General features: G+C 47.2%; 1 protein-coding gene across 7 annotated transcripts; it reads left to right on the top strand.

Moving 5' to 3' along the window:
• Positions 1 to 10,119: 10,119 nt before the first annotated feature.
• SNX11 (sorting nexin 11) lies at positions 10,120 to 19,556 on the top strand. Of its 7 annotated transcripts, none has more exons than XM_060082091.1 (9): positions 10,166 to 10,225; positions 12,161 to 12,516; positions 12,638 to 12,697; positions 13,662 to 13,716; positions 14,156 to 14,242; positions 14,538 to 14,638; positions 15,935 to 16,030; positions 16,264 to 16,476; positions 18,049 to 19,556. In XM_060082091.1, the coding sequence occupies exons 4-9, from the start codon at positions 13,675 to 13,677 to the stop codon at positions 18,320 to 18,322; spliced, it is 813 nt and encodes a 270-aa protein (XP_059938074.1). In that variant the 5' UTR covers positions 10,166 to 10,225; positions 12,161 to 12,516; positions 12,638 to 12,697; positions 13,662 to 13,674; the 3' UTR covers positions 18,323 to 19,556. The 7 variants fall into 7 exon arrangements, with proteins under 7 accessions (XP_059938073.1, XP_059938076.1, XP_059938074.1 ...); XM_060082094.1 differs by lacking the exon at positions 10,166 to 10,225 and adding an exon at positions 10,251 to 10,271; XM_060082093.1 differs by lacking the exon at positions 12,161 to 12,516 and having other exon boundaries at positions 10,123 to 10,225.
• The last annotated feature ends 17 nt before the right edge of the window (positions 19,557 to 19,573 follow it).

Below are 19,573 nucleotides of genomic sequence, written 5' to 3'. Positions count from 1 at the left end.
CCGCCGCCCGCATCACGCAGGCGCAACGTCCCGCCGCACAGCGCTATGGGACTCGGAGTCCGTCCCAGACTACAAGACCCGGAGTGCTGCGCGCATTCCACGGCGCCACGCACAGTTTGCGAGGGTTTGGAGTTTTACTTAGTTCTTCAATAGCTAGTGCCGCCGAAGCGACTGCAGTTTAGAAAGCTGCAACCTAGAAAATTAAAACTTGTGGTTTTACAAGCGAGTCTGATGCTTGGTCTAAAGTATCAACCACTTCTGGACAGTAGTTCACATCCTTGAAAATTTTGAATCTTATAACAGGTTTCTCACCAGATCTCTGTGAGGCTCCTACGCCTCGGCGTTGAGATTACATTACTTCCCTTTCGAGGCTTTCCCTGACCCCTTAGGCTAGGTTAGGTCCGCCTGGTAGGTGTCATCATAGTATCTCATTGGCTGCACCAATGGGTGGCTTTAGTGCCAAAACCCCCATTATTCATGAACACCCCTCCCTCACCCAGCCTCCCCAAAGAAACACAGAAATAGGCAAAAAAAACATGTTTCTTATTCTTTGAGACAAGTGTTATAGTTCTTCTAATATCACCTAGATTGCTGTCCCCAAACCCGCTCACGTGGGAATTCGGTCTCTTCGTAATATTCACCCCACTTTATTGTCTTGTCTGTCTTCTCTCTTGGACTCAAAACACCACTCCAGGAAGGGCAGAAACCTTGGCCCAGTACAGCCCCTAGCATACAGTAGTCAATCTCTAGCATACGGTAATCAATCAACATTCGTTGACTAAATGATTAAATGAATTAATATGTTCTTCTCCTACCTGACAGAAAATGTAGGTGATCAAGATTTCCTTCGTCTCTTTTCTTCACATAATATTTGTGGGGTTTTTCGATCTCCCCCCTTACTCTACTTTTCCTTATCCAATCAGGAACTAAACAGAACTTCTACCACCAAGGTGACGTTTTCCCCCTTACCTGGAATTCAAACATCCTCCTAATCAGAGGGAAAGGAAAAAGGCAACTAGTCTACTACACTCCACCCCAGAATGCAGGAGTCTGCATTTATATAACAGTTTTGCTGAGCCAGGTACTGTGCAGGATTCTGGAGAATTGCCATGAAAGAAACCCAGCCCAACAATATCATAAAACAGTTTTGCTAAAAGAGCTGTGAGAGCAGAGAAGAGGGCAGTTCTTCCTGAGACATTTTTGGGTTGGGTGTCCATGAAGAGGCAAAAATTCATCTATTCATTCCCTCCTGAAGTGCCCTATTCTGTTTTTAATAATTTTAATGATGAGAAACTTAGTCGTAATACTATTAGCTACTAGCTAGGAATTTTGTTAAGTCCTTGATTAATGTTATTTAATCCTGACATCAACCCCGGGAGGTGGAATTGCTATTTCCATTTTGCAGAAAAGTCTCAGAGGCTGTGTAACCTGTCCAATGGCATTAAGCAAGAAAGTGTTGGAATCAAGATTTGATGTTATTTCTAACTCCAAAACCATATTTCTGCCTGCATAAAATGCTGTTATCCCCAATTCCTCATACTGAGCTGAATTCTGCTTCCCCATGTAAATGCCACCTATTTCCTTACTTCTGGCTTCTGTAGCAGCACACAGTTCTCTTCTGTTAACCTAATTCCTCTTTCATATTGTACTTCTAGTATTGAAATTCCGCCTCCATGTTCCTTAAGGTCTCTCTTTTCTAAGCTAAATGTCACCAATTTTTTTTTTTTTTTTTTTTTTTTGCGGTAGGCGGGCCTCTCACTGTTGTGGCCTCTCCCGTTGCGGAGCACAGGCTCCCGGACGCACAGGCCCAGCGGCCATGGCTCACGGGCCCAACCGCTCCGCAGCATGTGGGATCCTCCCAGACCGGGACACGAACCCGTGTCCCCTGCATCGGCAGGCAGACTCTCAACCACTGCGCCACCAGGGAAACCCCTGTCACCATTTTCTTAAACTGTATATCATAGGACAACAGTTTCAGATCTAGCACATCTAGTCTGTTAAGTTCTGCCTCTTATGAGCATATTTCACAGTAGAGGGAGCCATCATGGCCCTCGTGCTCTACATCATTCTTGAATTAAGGGAGTCAAAGGTCACCTTCTCCTTTTAGGTAGCAGAGCGCCACCAGTTTATGCTAATCTGCAATCAACTAAGAGCTCTCTTGTTAATCATCTGTTCTGGAATTCTGCCAGGGATGGATGTCAAACTCTCAAGCCTCCAAGTTTCTGCATTAACAAAATCTTTTTTGAAAGTCTTTTGGGATTAAATGGATTTAGTTCTTTTCTCTTCCCATAAGAATGATGACATTTCAAACTATTCAGACCTTCAGGGTTTCTTTTCTTTCTAAGGGTAATGGCAACTCAGTCGTAATGATCTTGCTCAAGACAACACCCGAAGTGACATTGCTCATGCCAACAGGAAATATGTCTGTCATATGAAGTTTCAAAAATTACAGGAAGGGGGGGAAAGGAGGAAGTGTGATGTTGCAAAAAAGAACAAGGACTTGGTATCAGGCTGAACTGGATTCAATTCTGTCTCTATTATTTGCCTGCTGTGTAACTTTGGACAAGCCGCTTAACTTCTTGAGCCTCAGCAGCTTCCATGAAAATCTAAAATATGAAAGTATTATTTAAGACCTAACATGCAGCATTTCTGTAGGATTAACAGTAATGTGTAAAGGGAATGGCACATAGCTGGCCCTCAGTACACAGTAGTTATTTTAAGTACAGTAGATAGCTGCTTCTGAAATGTGATTTAAGGAGTGGAGGAAGTACAGGACTTTTAAAATATTTTCCTCTGTACTGTCTGAAATTCTTTGTTTAATTTTTTCCACAATTTAAAAAATTATGGTCAAATATGTAAAACATTAAAAAAAGTTACATACATTCATAATGTTGTGTAACCATTGCCACCATACATCTCCATAACTTTTTTCATTGTGTAAAACTGAAACTATAAGGCTTCCCTGGTGGTGCAGTGGTTGAGAGTCCGCCTGCCGATGCAGGGGACACGGGTTCGTGCCCCGGTCCGGGAAGATCCCACACGCCGCGGAGCGGCTGGGCCCGTGAGCCATGGCCGCTGAGCCTGTGCGTCCGGAGCCTGTGCTCCGCAACGGGAGAGGCCACAGCAGTGAGAGGCCCGCATACTGCAAAAAAAAAAAACAAAAACAAAACTGAAACTATACCCATTAAACAATAACTCCCCATTCCTCCCTTCCTCCAGGCCCTGGCAATCACTATTCTGTGTTCTGTCTCATGATTTTGACTACTGTAAGTACTCATATAAATGGAATCATACAGTATTTGTCTTTTTGTGACTGGCTTATTTCATAAGCATAATGTTCTCAAGATTCATATGGACATATGGTATAGCATACATCAAAATTTCCTCCTTTTTAAGGCTGAAGAATGTCCCATTAAAAAAAAAATTATTTATTTTATTTTTGGCTGCGTTGGGTCTTCGTTGCATCTTTGTTGCTGTACATGGGCTGTCTCTAGTTGCGGCAAGTGGGGCTGTTCTTTGTTGCAGTGCACGGGCTTCTCATTGCAGTGCCTTTTCTTGTGGAGCACGGGCTCTAGGCGCGCGGGCTTCAGTAGTTGTGGCTCGTGGGCTCATAGAGCACAGGCTCAGTAGTTGTGGCGCACGGGCTTAGTTGCTCCGCGGCATGTGGGATCTTCCCGGACCAGGGCTTGAACCCGTGTCCCCTGCATTGGCAGGCGGATTCTTAACCACTGTGCCACCAGGGAAGCCCCCACCATTTGTATATATCAAATTTTGCTTATCCATTCATCTGTTGTTAGGCACTTGGGTTGCTTCCAGGTTTTAGGTAAACATGGGTGTACAAATATCTCTTCCAGACCCTGCTTTCAATTACTTTGGTTATACACCCAGAAGTGCAATTGCTGGATCATTGGTAATTCTATTTTTAATTCTTTGAGGAAATCCATACTGTTTTCCAGTGGCTGCACCATTTTACATTCCCACCAACTGTGCACAACAGTTCCAATTTCTCCATACCCTCACACGTTTGTTGTCTTGTTTTTTTGTTTTGTTTGATAGCAGCCATCCTAATGGGTATAAGATTCTTTGTTTCATTTTGACTACTACTTGAAATTCTATTGTTAAAGATTTTTATTCATTTGGGGTTAACAAGCATTCTCTTTTAAAAGGCAAATATACTTAAGAGCGATCTGTCTCTCTTACCTCCCCTGGTCAGTCTGATTCTCATGTGATTTCCAGGTAGTAACTGGACTTTAATTACCTATACTTATCAAATCATGCACCCATAGCCCTGACACTGATTGGTTTTTCTCACGTGAAGGGATCACTGCTTGGAGTGCTGTGATTTGCTAGCATTTCAAGTGCAACAAAGATGGGCCCCATTATCAAGTATTAGAAATTAATGTTGAAAAAATGAGCCAGAGATGGGGCACTGCCTATTTGTGAAACCTATATTTCATTAAAGTTATCTAATGAATTTATTTGAAAACACTTACTGAGTCAAGCTCCAGCAGATCAGGGTATTTTCCTATTTGGCTCACTGTTTTACTTTTAATGCCTAAAATAGTGCCTAGACCATAGAAAGGGCTCAATAAATGTTTGTTGAATGAGTGGATACGTTCTACAGATATATTCTGTGGTTCTCCAAGTATAGTCCACACACTCTGGGAGTGCCTAAGATGGTTTCAGGGAGTCTGCATGGTCAAAACTATTTTCATAATGATATTGACATTATTTGCCCTTTTTCATTGTGTTGGTATTTTCACTGATTGTGTAAAAGTGGATGAAACTGCTGGCATATTAGGATGAATCAAGGTGGTGTGGCATCAACTTGTACTATACTTGTATTCTTTTTTAATTAATTTATTTATTTTTGGCTGTGTTGGGTCTTCATTGCTGCGCGGGCTTTCTCTAGTTGTGGTGAGCAGGGGCTACTCTTCGTTGCGGTGCGCAGGCTTCTCACTGCAGTGACTTCTCTTGCTGCAGAGCACAGGCTCTAGGCGCGTGGGCTTCAGTAGTTGCAGCACGCGGGCTCAGTAGTTGTGGCTCGCGGGATCTAGAATGCAGGCTTTTAGTAGTTGGGGTGCACGGGCTTAGTTGCTCTGTGGTATGTGGGATCTTCCGGAACCATGGCTCGAACCTGTGTCCCCTGCGTTAGCAGGCAGATTCTTAACAACTGTGCCACCAGGGAAGTCCCTATACTTGTATTCTTCACTGCCACACCTAGGCAGTAAAAGAATTAAGAAGCCACTTTCACTTAAGACTATCCTTTTTTAAAAAAAATTAATTAATTGATTAATTAATTTGGTTTTGCCAAGTTTTAGATGTGGCAGGCAGGCTCCTTAGTTGCAGCACGTGGGCACCTTAGTTGTGGCAGGTAGTCTCCTTAGTTGTGGCATGCGAACTCTTAGTTGCGGCATGCATGTGGGATCTAATTCCCTGACCAGGGATCGAACCCAGGGCCCCTGCATTGGGAGCGCAGAGTCTTATCCACTGCGCCACCAGGGAAGTCCCACTTAAGACTATCCTTGATGAAGCGGTACAAATGATTAATTTTATGAAATCTCTCTCCTAGAGTATGTGTCTTTTTAATGTTCTGTATGATGAAATGTGACATGTACCTAAAGCACTTCTGCGAATTACTGAAGTGCACAGTTGTGCAACTGTCTGAGATGTGTGAATTGAACTAGCTGCTTTTTTTCATAGAATACCATTTTTGGGGAAAGAATGACAAAAACTATGGTTATTTGACTTGGCTATTTGAGTGAAATGAAACTACCATTTTAAGGAAAAGAAAGTATTTCTGCCAATGATAAAACTTGAGATTTCAAGCAAAAATTATAATTTTGGACTATGTGCTGAAGGGGAGAATATGCCACCCCTAAACATGGTACTTTGGCATGTGGATTATTTCGAGCTGAAGGCAGTAACACCCAGCAGACTTAGGAAAAACTTTCACCTGTCCCTGACTACCTAATAGAATTTAGATACAGGGTCTGTATCAGAAAAAGAGCTATGACCAGAGATAACTTTTTTATCTGAAAAACTTATCAGCATGGCTGGGCAAACTTCTAATTACCAAACATCTGCTCTTCTTCTAGCCCTGTGAATTGCCCTCCCCCTTTTGAAGCCCCAGGCCCATATCCCAGTCTTCAGCTCAGGATGGCATATAAGTCTCAATTGCCTAACTTGCCCTTGGGTCTCATTTTTATGGAGCTCCCCTAAGTTTGAAATTGTATTTTCTCCTGTTAATTTATCTTACTTCAATTTAATTAGCAGACCAGCTAAAGAACCTAGAAAAGAAGGGGAAACTTTTCTGATCCTACAGGAAAATGTGGTATCCACCAGTGAGTTTGACGGTTTCACAAGAGGGATGAGATCAGTGATGATTTTAATAAATGTGATTTTTTTTTTTTTTTTTTTTTTTTTGCGGTATGTGGGCCTCTCACTGTTGTGGCCTCTCCCGTTGCGGAGCACAGGCTCCGGATGCACAGGCTCAGCGGCCATGGCTCACGGGCCCAGCCGCTCCGCGGCATGTGGGATCCTCCCGGATTGGGGCACGAACCCGTCCCGTGTCCCCTGCATCGGCAGGCGGACTCTCAACCACTGCGCCACCAGGGAAGCCCATAAATGTGATTTTTAAAATACTGAATACGGACTTCCCTGGTGGTCCAGTGGCTCAGACTCCATGCTCCCAATGCAGGGGGCCCGGGCTCGATCCCTGGTCAGGGAAATAGATCCCGCGTGCCGCAACTAAAGATCCTCCACGCGGCAACGCAAGATCCCCCATGCCACAACTAAGACCCAACGCAGCCAGATAAATAAATAAATATTTTTTTAAAAAGAATCTACCATTTCTTGAGTTTTGCTAGTATCAAATAAGAGTATCCAGAGGCCCTGCTTGGGTCAGCACTGAGCTGCTTTAAAGCGGCTCAAGCAGCTCTCGCGGCTCTGGCCATCAAAACGCACTCTTGCCCGGCCGTAGCATCTTGCTCTGTCTCCGCCGATGGTCGAGAGTTAAGCGCTCCCCCGGGTCACGGTGGAAGAAGTGAGGGAGACCGCTGTCCAGATACAAAGCCCTAAGACTGAATGGAATTCCTGCGGTGTCCTTTTCACCTATTTCCAAGGGGACATTAGCAGCTAGCGGCGTAGTGGACGAACACGTCTCCAGAGCTCTGGGCAATGTCAAGAACCAACAGGGACTGAGCCCTTCCAGCCAGAGTGGAGATGCGATCCTGAGGAATGTTAAGGAAATCTATTTCCCCCTTGATGGTGGACCTGCCAGTACCAGCCTTGCAGTTGAAAAAAGCCAGCCTCTAGAGAGAAGAAAAGATCTGTTCTTTTACTGAAAACTTCGGTGTGAGGAAGGGAATTCTTTTTTCCAAACCTGCCGGTACACGGGCCTCTCACTGTTATGGCCTCTCCCGTTGCGGAGCACAGGCTCCGGATGCGCAGGCTCAGTGGCCATAGCTCACGGGCTCAGCCGCTCTGCGGCATGTGGGATCTTTGCGGACCGGGGCACGAACCCGTGTCCCCTGCATCGGCAGGCGGACTCTCAACCACTGCGCCACCAGGGAAGCCCCGGGGGCTACTCTTCGTTGCGGTGCGCGGGCTTCTCATTGTGGTGGCTTCTCTTGTTGCACAGCATGGACTCTAGGTGTGCGGGCTTCAGTAGTTGTGGCACTCGGGCTCCGTAGTTGTGGCTTGCAGGCTCTAGAGAGCAGGCTCAGTAGTTGTGGCACATGGGCTTAGTTGTTCCGTGGCATGTGGGGATCCTCCCAGACCAGGGCTCAAACCCGTGTCCCCTGCATTGGCAGGCAGATTCTTAACTACTGCACCACCAGGGAAGTCCCTGTTTTTTTTTAAACTTGTTAAGTGAATCCTGAGCATATAAGATGGTTAAAAGAGCTGCTCAGGGGTGGGGAGCATAGAGGCTCACACCCCCTGCACCGACTGCCCTCCTACTTAGAAATCAGCCACCATCAGTGGGGTCTTCCACATCAAGACTGACCTTGTGGTACCCCATGGGGTTGTCCCACTCTTCCAACTGAATAGAGATTCCAGGAACAGCCTGATGCTTTCTAGCCCTAAGCAGACTATGGCCAACTTCCCTCTTGCCTCTAACAAAAGCAAAATGGAAATGGGGTGGGCAAGACCCACTGAGAGTGGCTGGAGGCTAGACACTCCCTGCATTCTCCAGGTTTGGAAGAATGCTGAAAAGGTCTCTGGCTGGCCCTAATGAATGAGATACCTTCACTCGGAAAATTTGATACCTCAGTTCCAAAAAAGTGATTCCAAATGAAATGGCTGAGCAATCTGAGAAGTAACTTCTTGCAAGTTAGTAAACAAACTGCCCCATCCCAAGCGGGGCCTAGAGTAAGTTCTGTATCCAGAACACTTCTTAGATGAGTTCCATGACTTCCTGGCTGCCCTCCCTCTGAGGAGGAGGACGCTGGCACCCCACACCTCACAGGTGCTCATGCTCACCTGACAGCCTTCTGCAGGGGCCCACCTGACTGTCATCACCACGGAACCTTTCCTGTAGTTCTTCCACCGTTAGTATCATCTGGGAAATAGTAACTTTCTTTTCAGCACAGACCCGTTGGGGCCACCTGTGCGGATACCCACGGCATCTCACACGAATTGGAGGTGAAAGGCATGGCTGGCTCCAAGACTTGGCAGCAGGACCTTCCCTCAGATAGTTCCAGATAAAATGACAAATTTCTCCAAACTCCTTCATCTCTCCAATCTGGTAGACAGCCTGGTGTCCAGTGTGAGCTTGGTATACTTACCCCTGGCAACCCGGAGGCCCCTGCCATCAACGGTCCCCACGCACACCCCACTTGCTCCCATGTAACAGCTCAGAGGGTGACTAATAATATGACATTTTTGGATTAAAAAAGAAGAGTATCCACAATTATCAGAGAAGGCAAAAGATCCTTCTCCCTTTTCCGGCTATGTATCTGTGCGAGACCAGATTTTCTGCATTTCCTAGTCCAAAACAACAGCGTAACAGAGCGAATGTGGAAGCACATATGAGAATTCAGCTGTCTTCTATTAAAGCCAAACATGAGAGATTTTTGAAAAACTGTAATGTCATGCTCCTCTACTCAAGTTGTTTTGGAAAGTGTAGTTATATTTCATAAAACGTATTATGTTCACACGTAACGATTAATTATTAGTTTTAGGAGAATTAGTAAATGTTTTTTAATTTCTCAATTTAAATTTCTAATCCGGTGAACATCCCACATAAACAAATCTCTTTGGGGTCCTTAATCATTTGTAAGAATGTAAAAGGATCCTGAGACCAACACGTTTGAGAAAAGCTGCTTTGTGGTACGTGCACCTTACCTTATGAGCTAGCTCCACCTTACAGAAGAGGAAAATAAGACATAAAGATTTAAGACCAGTTTAAGGCCACATGGTCAGTGTAGTGCTGGGTATTGTACCCCGGTCTTCTAACTCCAGAGCTTGTATTTGTGACTATAAGTTTTTCCTTGAAATTACCCTTGCTAAAATTATCTTTAAGCAGATAGTTAAACGACATTTCAACAACATTAAAAAAAAGTCTTCATCATAGTCAACGGATATTTCTTTCTTATTAAGTAGCTGCACGATCCTTCCTTAGGCTTGTATCGCAAGTGAAACTGGTGATTGCTGGACCGTCCTCAGTTCGGTTTTTGTTCGGACAATCTGGTTTTCGAATCTGAGTTGGCGTCCCCTTGATAACTCCGCCGGGGAACTGGAACCTACGGGCTCCAGTTCCCCGGGGACCCTCTCCAGACTTCGCGAGGCTTCCACGCTCAGAACCCTCCCACTCTCAGCACCATCTCTGCCCTCAGACCCACTTTAGGACCTCTAGGGACGCTTCCTGGCCGCTGATTGGCTGGACCTGACAACAATGGGAGGGACGAGGCTCCGGATTGGACGTCAGAGCCCCTTCTCCTCCCTCGCCCGCGTCCACCGAGCAGCGTCCCAAGTGAGAGCGGGATCCGGACTCCAACCAGGGCCTGGGCGGGGTCGAGCGCTCCGCCCCGGGAGCGGGGCTGCCACTAAGAGCCCGGGCCTGCGGGGGCCGGGCGTCCTGGGTACCCGGGATTGGCGTGCCGGCAACCTTCTCCCGTCGTGCACTGGGGCGCCGGCCGCTCACCCGGAAGGAGAAGCCTAGAGTCTTACTGTATGGTGGGGCACTGGTGGCGTCGCTGTGGGGAGTGGGTGCTGCTCTCAGGTGAGGGGTCGTGGGCGGGGCCGCGGGGAGTGGGTGCTGCTCTCAGGTGAGGGGGCGTGGGTGCTACGCTCAAGCTGCGGGCTTGAGCGTCAGCAGTGGCGCTTAGGGTGGCGACCTCGCTGGCCATCCTAGGGAACGAGCAGTCTCACCTCCCGGGATGAAGGCGGGTGCTTACTTGGGATCCAAGGAAGGAAACCCGGCTTTTCCATTTTTTTTTTTTTTTTTTTTTTTTTTTTTTTTTTTTTTTTTTTTGCTGTACGCGGGCCTCTCACTGCTGTGGCCTCTCCCGTTGCGGAGCACAGGCTCCGGACACACAGGCTCCGCGGCCATGGCTCGCGGGCCCAGCCGCTCCGCGGCATGTGGGATCTTCCGGGATCGGGGCACGAACCCGTGTCCCCTGCATCGGCAGGCGGACTCTCAACCACTGCGCCACCATGGAAGCCCTTCCATTTATTTTTAAAGCATCTTTCCTTCCCACTCCCCAAGCTTAGTAGGCAAAGGGGAATAAGGACCATATGGCCTTTTTGCTCCTAGTTCGTTAGGAGTACGGGGTGTGTGTGTGTGTGTGTGTGTGTGTGTGTGTGTGTGTGTGTGTGTGTGTGTGTGTGTGTGTGTGTGTGTGTGTGTGTGTGTGTGTGTGTGTGTGTGTGTGTGTGTCTGGAGTAAAAGAGTTTGGCTACATTTACCCAAACACTAGGACTAGGAGTAATGGCAGGTGTTTTACGGGGACACAGAAGGCTCTTGTGCTAGACTGTGGTTGCCTTTGTTACTTAACCTGCAAGTGGAAAGACTGGCAAGTTACACATGAAGAATGGAGCAAAGCATAGCTGAGAATAGGCAGAGCTTGGTCAGACAGGGGAGCTGCCTCTACCACGGGTGGGTGTTTCGGAAGGAGAGCTTTTTGAGGTGCCATCTGGCACCGAAGGGCTGAAGAATGAGCAAGAAAGGATGGGAGTCTCGGTGGCTCAATATAAAAGTTATCATCTGATTTGTTTTTTTAACATGTCTCTTTAAGTAGTTTAAATGGGAGTGAAAATGGTGGAGCTAAAGCCTTGAACTGCTGCCTTGAGTTGTTTAGACATAGGAAAGCTTTACAAGGAATCTACTTTATAAACAGCAAACAGCTAGATTTTACCCGGAGATACTGGTGCTGGTACAGGTGGAGAAAGTAACGGAAACTTCAGATGTGATTGAAAGGGCCCAGGAAATGTAGCTAGCGCTGAGTGAGTTGCATAAGTAGCTGAGAGGATCACTGACTCTATCCTTCGTTGGATGACACATGGATGCATCTCCCGGATCATACTGCTAAAATTAAGAACTTCCTCCTTCCCCTCCAAGGGCAGAAATGAGCTTCATTTCCTCCTGAGGAGTGGCACCTACAGGGAGGAAGCTGGGAGAATAGTAGTTGCTAGAAATTATTACTTGAAGTATAGGTTTTTGTGGTTGTTCCATTGTTTTTAAGGAAAGTTACAACTGAAACTTTTTTAGTGCCCTTTAAACTTAGTTTAAAGTATATAGCCTCTTGGGGGGGTCCTAGGATTTTTTCAGGCCAGTTTATAGCTATTTGTTTCTAAGTGGTATAAGCCCCAAAGGACAGGAGAGGAGCTTGCTCTCGGAGCCTTAGGCAAACTCTTCTTGAGCCTGAAAATGATGACCATTTAGCTACTAAATTATGGTTCTGAATTTGGCAAACCTTTCAAGGCACTGGAGATGTGTGAGCTCTACTGAGTGTGTGGATTTCCTTGTCATCATCTCTCCCATCGTTACTTTTGTGGAAAGACACTTCAGTGTATTTAACTCTGCTTCCTGTGCTGGTGATTTACCAGATGCCTGAAAAGAGAAGAGAAAAAAATTTTTTGTTTAAATCTTAGGAGGTTAATTGTTCACAGTGAGTTGGCCTGCTCTTTTTGATCACAGCCATTTGCTTACATCCAGGATGTTATACATCAGTTGTTATGGAATTGGGATTTCCCGCCTTTCAGTTCAGGACCCCTTTGCAGTGGTGACTGCATCCGCTGAAAAATCAGAATGTCAGCAAGAATACTGTTGAAGACGGCATTGCAATCACAGAATTTCCAGTTTGCTCGACTGTGTAGCCCAATTTTGTCATATATCATGCAGCTTCATCTCTGCATGCAGTGTCCGTGTGTGAAGAGACCTTCTGGTATACTGAAAAAGATTGGAAAAGCTGTGTACTCTGCTAATTTTATGGTGTAAATGAGTTCCCCTTCTCTTGAAATGTTAGCCGTGTTAGCACAACATAAGGAAACGCATTACACAATCTTCTAACGGTAAGGCAGAACTAATAAGAGAATGTGTTTAAAATTAATTGCGGGACGGTAAAAATGAATGGGGTGTAAATAGGCATGGGGAGAGGAGAGGGAGAGCTCAGAGATAGTCTTATTTTCCCAGGAGCCAGCCTGGATCATTTGTTGGCAGTACATATTGGCTGAAGTCAGTTTTCATTTCAAGGTAAATTGGAAAGGGAAATTAAACCTTATTGTTCCACTCTTAAGAGAGGAGAATGGGGTGGAGGCGGCAGCCAGAGTGGATGCTGTTGGAGTGGTTCTAGGAGTAAAAAGATCAGTGCTGTATTTTAACAGAAGGTGACATCATGGGCCCCTTTGGACTTGAGTAACCCTGTGCTGCAGCCTTCATGGTCCCCTTGTTGGAGTGGGCGATGTCGCTGCACATGTAAACTGCCACACTGGGGGAAATCAGTGGCTTAGGCTTTAATGAATCTTTGCAAAGGAGTGGAAAACATCCTGAGTCGACCTGTGCAGCTGTGGGGTGCTTGGGCAGTGGTATAAACCGCATGTCGAGAGAGGAAATGATCAGAACCACTGGCTTGGGTTCTGGAGATGGGATTAGATAAGGGAAGGTCACAACTGGGCAGCCCACTCAGGTGCCCCCGGAACTCTCCAACTCTGAGATCTGTCTCTGGGGCGGTGACTGTGCTTAGCAAGACAGAGAGAGACTTAGGAGCAAAGGCGTTTGTGGGGTTTTGGTTGCCTCTAAACAGCCGGGAGGGGGCGATGTTAGGCTCACTTAGAGAGCTGTGCTGTGTGTGCCCACAGACACTGCTGTGCCTGCAGTTCTCAGGCAGAAAGGTTTTATGACTCAGCCTGCCTGTTCTGGCTGCCTGAGGCGACAGTGTGTAGACCTGAACATGTTTTGCCTAGAGGTGGCCTGGTTCAGGGTTCCCAAACATGGTCTGAGAAGGGAGGCAAATCTTCCAGGGCTTTTAGCTTGGCACCTAGCTCATGCAGGGGAATTTTTTTGCTTCCTCTTAAGTTTTACACAAGAACAAAAAAATTGCCTGGATTTCCCCAGGGGGCTGTCGATTAAAAATTTTCAGGGTTTTGCCCTGGCCAAGAGAGACAAGAGTACACGCATACTAACAGTGATCGATCCTGTGTCTTCTATCCCTCATCAGATGTTTTCTTCCAATGGGCTTTTGGTGTAGGATGTTGGAGAACCAAGAGCAGGAGGTAAGCATGTGGTCTCCGGGGAACAGGTGGGTAAACGTTTGAGGGGATTTGGGAGATTCAGGTATTGCTTGGTGTTGTTCTTCTGACACTAATACCTTGGTGGTTCTGATGAGCTCAAGGTCAAGCCAGGAGAGAGAAATCAGTAGTAAAGGCATTACTGGGAAATGAGGTTCCATTTTCACTAACTTTTCCATTCGTTGGAATGTCCTAGAATGTAAGCTTCATACGGGCAAGGATTTTTGTCCCTTGTTCTTGTTCTACCCCAGTGCCTTAGCACAGCGCCTGCCACATACAGGGTGGTCAATAAATATTTGCCGAATTGAATGAATGAATGAACGAATGAAAGTTGGTGTTGAGTGGAAAAATCTGGCAACCTTTGTGTGGAGGCCGCCTTACTGTGTGGCTGTGCTGAAGCTGAAGGAGCATTTCTTCCCTCCAGGAGGTGATCACTGTGCGTGTTCAGGACCCCCGCGTGCAGAATGAGGGCTCCTGGAATTCTTACGTGGATTATAAGATATTCCTTCATGTAAGTGCATCCAATTTTGGTATTGGGGTCAGCACCCTCCAGGGCTGAGGGCCAGTCTTGAGGCAGAATCTGTTTATGGATGTTTTGACAGAAGTAAAGGAGGGAGGAGAGGAAAGAGAGCCTGGGGTTTGCCTGAGAGTTGTTTTCAGGCTGCCTGGTGGCATCTTGCTCTGCTGGGAGCCCTCGATCAGGACTGTGGCCTGGTGGCTTGGGTCCTTAGTGAGAGTGACGATGGGGTGTTCATGGGAACTTGGGCTTTTTCCACTAAAGCCTTTTCATGTGCCGCCTCCTGTAGACCAACAGCAAAGCTTTTACTGCTAAGACATCCTGTGTGCGTCGCCGCTACCGAGAGTTTGTATGGCTGAGAAAGCAGCTACAGAGAAACGCTGGTTTAGTGTGAGTTTGCTCTTGTTTTCTTCTTGGGTCTGAGACTGGCTTTTTAGGTGCTTACTTGGCAACTGGAATTTACAATGAAAAAAGCTTGGCAACTTGCCAGGTACTGAGGGCGTTGAGAAATGTGTTCCTACATTATGTTTTCAAGTCAGTGAAAGTAAGACAGCATTCTTATTTCTAATATTTTGACCTAACAAAGCCAAATAAATCTAAAACATATTTTTCTTTTTTTAACATGCATAGGGCTAAATAGTCTAGGGCTAAATAGTCTAGGGCTAAAGAAAGGTACTGCTGGCTTTTTGAGTGTGCTTCACTGGTTATGAGAAACTTTTTAGCATCTGGAATAATTTGACAGGTGGTGTTCCCATCCATTTGATATATAAAAATAGTGATTTTTTTTTTTCTTTTTTGTGTAGAGACCTCTATCCAGAGTTATAACAGACTGAGAGCCTTAGGAAAAGCAGTAGTGTTCACTCCTCACCTGCACACTTCAAATAAGTCCTAAAACTTGAGACAGTTTAGGACAGTGATTCCACCACAGTGTGGTCACTGAATGCTCTGGTGACCCTGTTGATGATGTAGCCAGTTAGTTAACGTGTGGGACTGATGAGGCCATGGTCATGGGTCAGGCCCTAATTAGCCAGTTGGAACTTCCTCTGAACAGACCCTGCATCCTCTAGTCTGGCCTGCCATTTTTAAAGCATGTGTCATGCTTCACAGGAGAGGCTAGGGAGGCTTGAAGAGTTTGTGGATGATTTGCTGCAACTCGACTACTTTCAGAAAATGCCAAGCATGTGACCTTCCAGGGCTGGAGAAGGTAGTCTTAATTTACACAGAAGGACCCAGCATTCTCCGTGTCTCTGTGTCCAAGTTTCTTCCTTTTTCAGTAATAGTTGATGGTGGGAATGGGTTTCGTAAACAGTGTAATCTAGCAGCATGGAGTTTTTAAGTCACAGACTTGGTTCAGATACCAGCTCTGCTGCTTACTTACCAGCTGTGTGACACTGGGAAATTTACTTAACGTCCCTGTTTCTATTTCCTTACCACTAAAATGGGGACACTAATATCTTTCTCATGGGGTTTGGGGGAGTGTTAAACGAAGTAAGGTTAAATTAAAACATTTACAGTGCCTGACACACTCATGCAGTCAAGTCAGTGTTAGTCTCCTTCCCTGCCACCTTATTAAATGCTGTTTGTATTGATTTGCGCCTCTTTTTAGGGGATTTCCTCGATCAGGGACTGGAATGACTGTCTTGGATGTTACTTACCTTGGGCGTGTTACATTATGTGATCCCACAGGCCTGTACCTGAACTTCCTGGGAAGTCAGCCTTCTTTGGCAGCTCAGATGAATTCATTGAGAAGCGACGACAAGGTCTGCAGCACTTTCTCGAAAAGTGAGTGGACTTGGCGGGCTAACACTTGCCTCCTGGGGAGGGGCCGGGGGGTGAGGTGTGTGTGCCGGGCAGGATGGTCCCTGTGGACAGACAGGCACGTTTGTGTCCGATGTCTTTCTTGCACCCTTGTGCCTTCAGTGCTCACTCAAGCCACAAGGCCTTCAGAGGATGGGGCTGGGGAGAGCCACTGCTTGGGGTGATGCTCTGTGTTGCCCTACCTGTGTTTGCCCCAGGGTCCTGCAGAGTGTGGTCCTTCTGTCAGACAGCCAGTTACACCTCTTCCTGCAAAGCCAGCTCTCGGTGCCTGAGATAGAAGCCTGTGTCCAGGGCCGAAGCCCCATGTCCGTTTCCGAGGCCATTCTTCGCTATGCTATGTCAAACTGTGGCTGGGCCCAGGAAGAGAGGCGGGGCTCCTCTCACCTGGCTGAAGGAGACCAGCCTAAGAGGTAACTGCAGTGCTCTATTTTGAGACACGAGTGGCTAGGATTATTGTAACCTGGGCCAGTGAGGTGTCCATTGGTAGAGAAAGCAGTAAGGTCACAGCATCGGTGGCCTCTCAGAAGGGCCTCGGGCTCCTTGGGCATGGTTCTTTCATTCCATGCACAAAGGTCTTGTGTCTTTCCTAACTCATCCCTGGGGAGCGTGCTCTCCTATTGGAACCTGAGGAGAAAGAAGAGAAGGCTTTCTTATTTGTTTTGTTCTTTATCCTCTCCCCAAACCCCCATTTTCTTTTACTTTTTTAAAAAAAATAAAATGCATTGTTATTTTTAAAATTAATTAATTTTTTAAATAGCATTCGATCTCTCTTTTTTTAATTTATTAAATGTATTTATCTTTGGCTGCGTTGGGTCTTCGTTGCTGCGCGCGGGCTTTCTCTAGTTGCGGCAAGCGGGGGCTACTCTTCATTGCGGTGTGCGGGCTTCTCGTTGTGGTTTCTCTTGTTGCGGAGCACGGGCTCTAGGCATGCGGGCTTCAGTAGCTGCGGCATGCGGGCTCAGTAGTTGTGGCTCATGGACTCTAGAGCGCAGGCTCAGTAGTTGTGGCACACCGGCTTGGTTGCTCTGCGGCATGTGGAATCTTCCCGGACCAGGGCTTGAACCCGTGTCCCCTGCATTGGCAGGCGGATTTTTAACCACTGTGCCACCAGGGAAGTCCCCCATTTTCTTTCTTTCTTTCTTTTTTAAAAAATTTATTTATTTTTATTATTTATTTTTTATTTTTGCGTGCGTTGGGTCTTCATTGCTGTGTGCGGGCTTTCTCTAGTTGCAGCGAGCGGGGGCTACTCTTTGTTGCAGTGCACGGGCTTCTCATTGCGGTGGCTTCTCTTGTTGCATAGCACGGGCTCTAGGTGCGCGGGCTTCAGTAGTTGTGGCACGCGGGCTCAGTCGTTGTGGCTCGCGGGCTCTAGAGCGCAGGCTCAGTAGTTGTGGCTCATGGGCTTAGTTGCTCCATGGCATGTGGGATCTTCCTGGACCAGGGCTCAAACCCGTGTCCCCTGCATTGGCAGGCAGATTCTTAACCAGTGGACCAGCAGGGAAGTCCCTCCCATTTCCTTTAAATAACAACTTTATTGAGATATATTTACATACATAAAGTTCACCCTTTTAGTGTACAATTCAGTAGTTTTAGTTTATTCACGAAGTTGTTCAGCCATCTATCACCACAGTCAATTCTAGACTGTTTTCATCACCCCCAAAGAAACCTTGTGCCCATTAGCTGTGACTCCCCATTTTCCCCAACCCCCAGCCCTTGGCAACCCATGTCTACTTTACGTGTCTGTGGATTTGCATACTCTGGACATTTCACAGAAGTGGAGTCAGTCATACGGTGTGTGCCCTTGCGTGACTAACGTCTTTCATTTAGTGCATTTTCACGGTGTGTCCGTGTTGTTGTATCAGCACTTAATTCCTTTCTCTGGCCGGATAATATTTCTTTGTATGGATAGACCCCCTGTTGTTGTCCATTCATTTTTGTTTACCTGCTCATGCCCTTCGTTTCCCTTTCCCTCTCTTTTCCAGTTGCTGCTTTCTCCCAAGATCGGGCAGGAGGAGCTCTCTCTCACCGCCTCCCGGGGAAGAAAAGGACAGTTTCGAGGTGTGGGCTCCTGTTGTTGACTCTGAGGCTCCTTCCTGGGAGAGCCCCCCTCTCCCACCTCCCTCCTTTCCGTCATGCTGTGGTTCTGCAAGACCTGATGAGGGACTCTCTGCTCCTCAGCCCGTGAGGAGGGCCATGGGAGGGGACCGTGCAGTGCGTTTCGATCCTGGTCCGTTGGAAACAGTTTTGGAAAAGTGAGCTCTGCTTGGAGCTCTGGGTTCTGCTCTGAGGTGGATGAAGGAGATGTGGGCCGAGAGACTTGCTCTGGTGGGGCTGGGCCTAGGCCAGTGGTGGGAAGGCTGGGCTGCTTCGTGTCTTACCGTGGCCTCTGCTCGCGTTGGTGGCATGGAGGTCGGTGACAACTCGTCAAGCTTCTTCCATAGAAACAGACACTGTGCGGATGTTTATAAGTTAAGCACAAGGCCCAGGGGTTGTTGGTTCTGCACCAAACCCCATATTTACTCTCCTGGGAGCTGAATTTCTTTAGATGTTTGTTAACAGGCCTAGGAGCACTGTCTCAGGTGACTGGTTTTGGGGACCTGTAGGTGGCAGATTTTAAGCTGCCATATTGAATATTGTTCAACAGAAATGCTTGTGTCATTGTATTCCCGCTGGCTCTCTTTTTGCTGCAGCCCCTGGAGCACCTGGTTTCTGGGAGGCTGGCCTCTTGCCTACCTCCTTGCATGGACAGGGGGGTGAATATCCTCCCACCTCCTTGCTTTTCCTCCACTAATACCACTGAATGGAATGGTGCTGTGACTCCTGTCACTGGGGTTTCCTGCCCATCCCAGGACCTCGGCCTGGCTTTATGGGGCCAAGACCCATGAAATAGCTCATGGCCATCCACGAAAGAGAAGGGTTTGGTCACAGCCATAGGAAAGGGACCGGTTCAGGGGCTCTGTTTTGGAAGGGATGCCCTGGGCTGTCGCCGTCTCTCTGGTTATAAAGCGGAGACGCGTCTGTCTTCTCTGCAGGGTAAGCAGGGTCTCCTTTCTTTTTTTGAATCCTTTTCTTCTCCCTTAGTAACAGCTCCCTGCCCCCAGGCTTCAGCCACCGCGTGTCCCTCTGCTGTGTTGTTGCCGTATGTTCAATCCAGTGGGGTGCGGGGGCTTTGTTTCTGCCTGGAGAGAGGGCTCTGGGGATGGAGATGAGGAACAACACGCCTTCCTTCAGACAATGAGGCATTCTGCCCTCCTGCTGCCGTAATTCTCTCCTCCGAGAGCCAGAGCTGGTAGGAGGTGAGTGCGGCTGGCATTCTGCCCTGCCCTTGGGTTTGTGTGTGTGGTTCTTCCCCTTCTCGCCCGCTTCTCCCTCCTCTGGCCATCGCACCCTGTCTCTGGGCTCTTTTACTACCAGCCTGTGCTGTGGGACTGTCATGGCATTTAGTTCAGAGTTGAGGGGTTTTGTCCTGAAATAAAATTCAAGTATTTAAGCCTGTTGTTGCAGTTG

This window comes from Mesoplodon densirostris, chromosome 18, assembly GCF_025265405.1.
Source record: "Mesoplodon densirostris isolate mMesDen1 chromosome 18, mMesDen1 primary haplotype, whole genome shotgun sequence".
NCBI classification, from domain to species: Eukaryota; Metazoa; Chordata; class Mammalia; order Artiodactyla; family Ziphiidae; genus Mesoplodon; species Mesoplodon densirostris.
This window is presented reverse-complemented; position numbering and strand designations above follow the sequence as displayed.

What these genes read in the sequence shown, in the direction of transcription:
- SNX11 (XM_060082090.1), top strand. Translation starts at nt 13,675, where the DNA reads ATGGGCTTTTGGTGTAGGATGTTGGAGAACCAAGAGCAGGAG. An exon ending in TGGAGAACCAAGAGCAGGAG is followed by an intron (nt 13,717 to 14,155) that starts GTAAGCATGTGG and finishes TCTTCCCTCCAG; the next exon opens with GAGGTGATCACTGTGCGTGT. An exon ending in GAAGGAGACCAGCCTAAGAG is followed by an intron (nt 16,477 to 18,048) that starts GTAACTGCAGTG and finishes TCTCTTTTCCAG; the next exon opens with TTGCTGCTTTCTCCCAAGAT.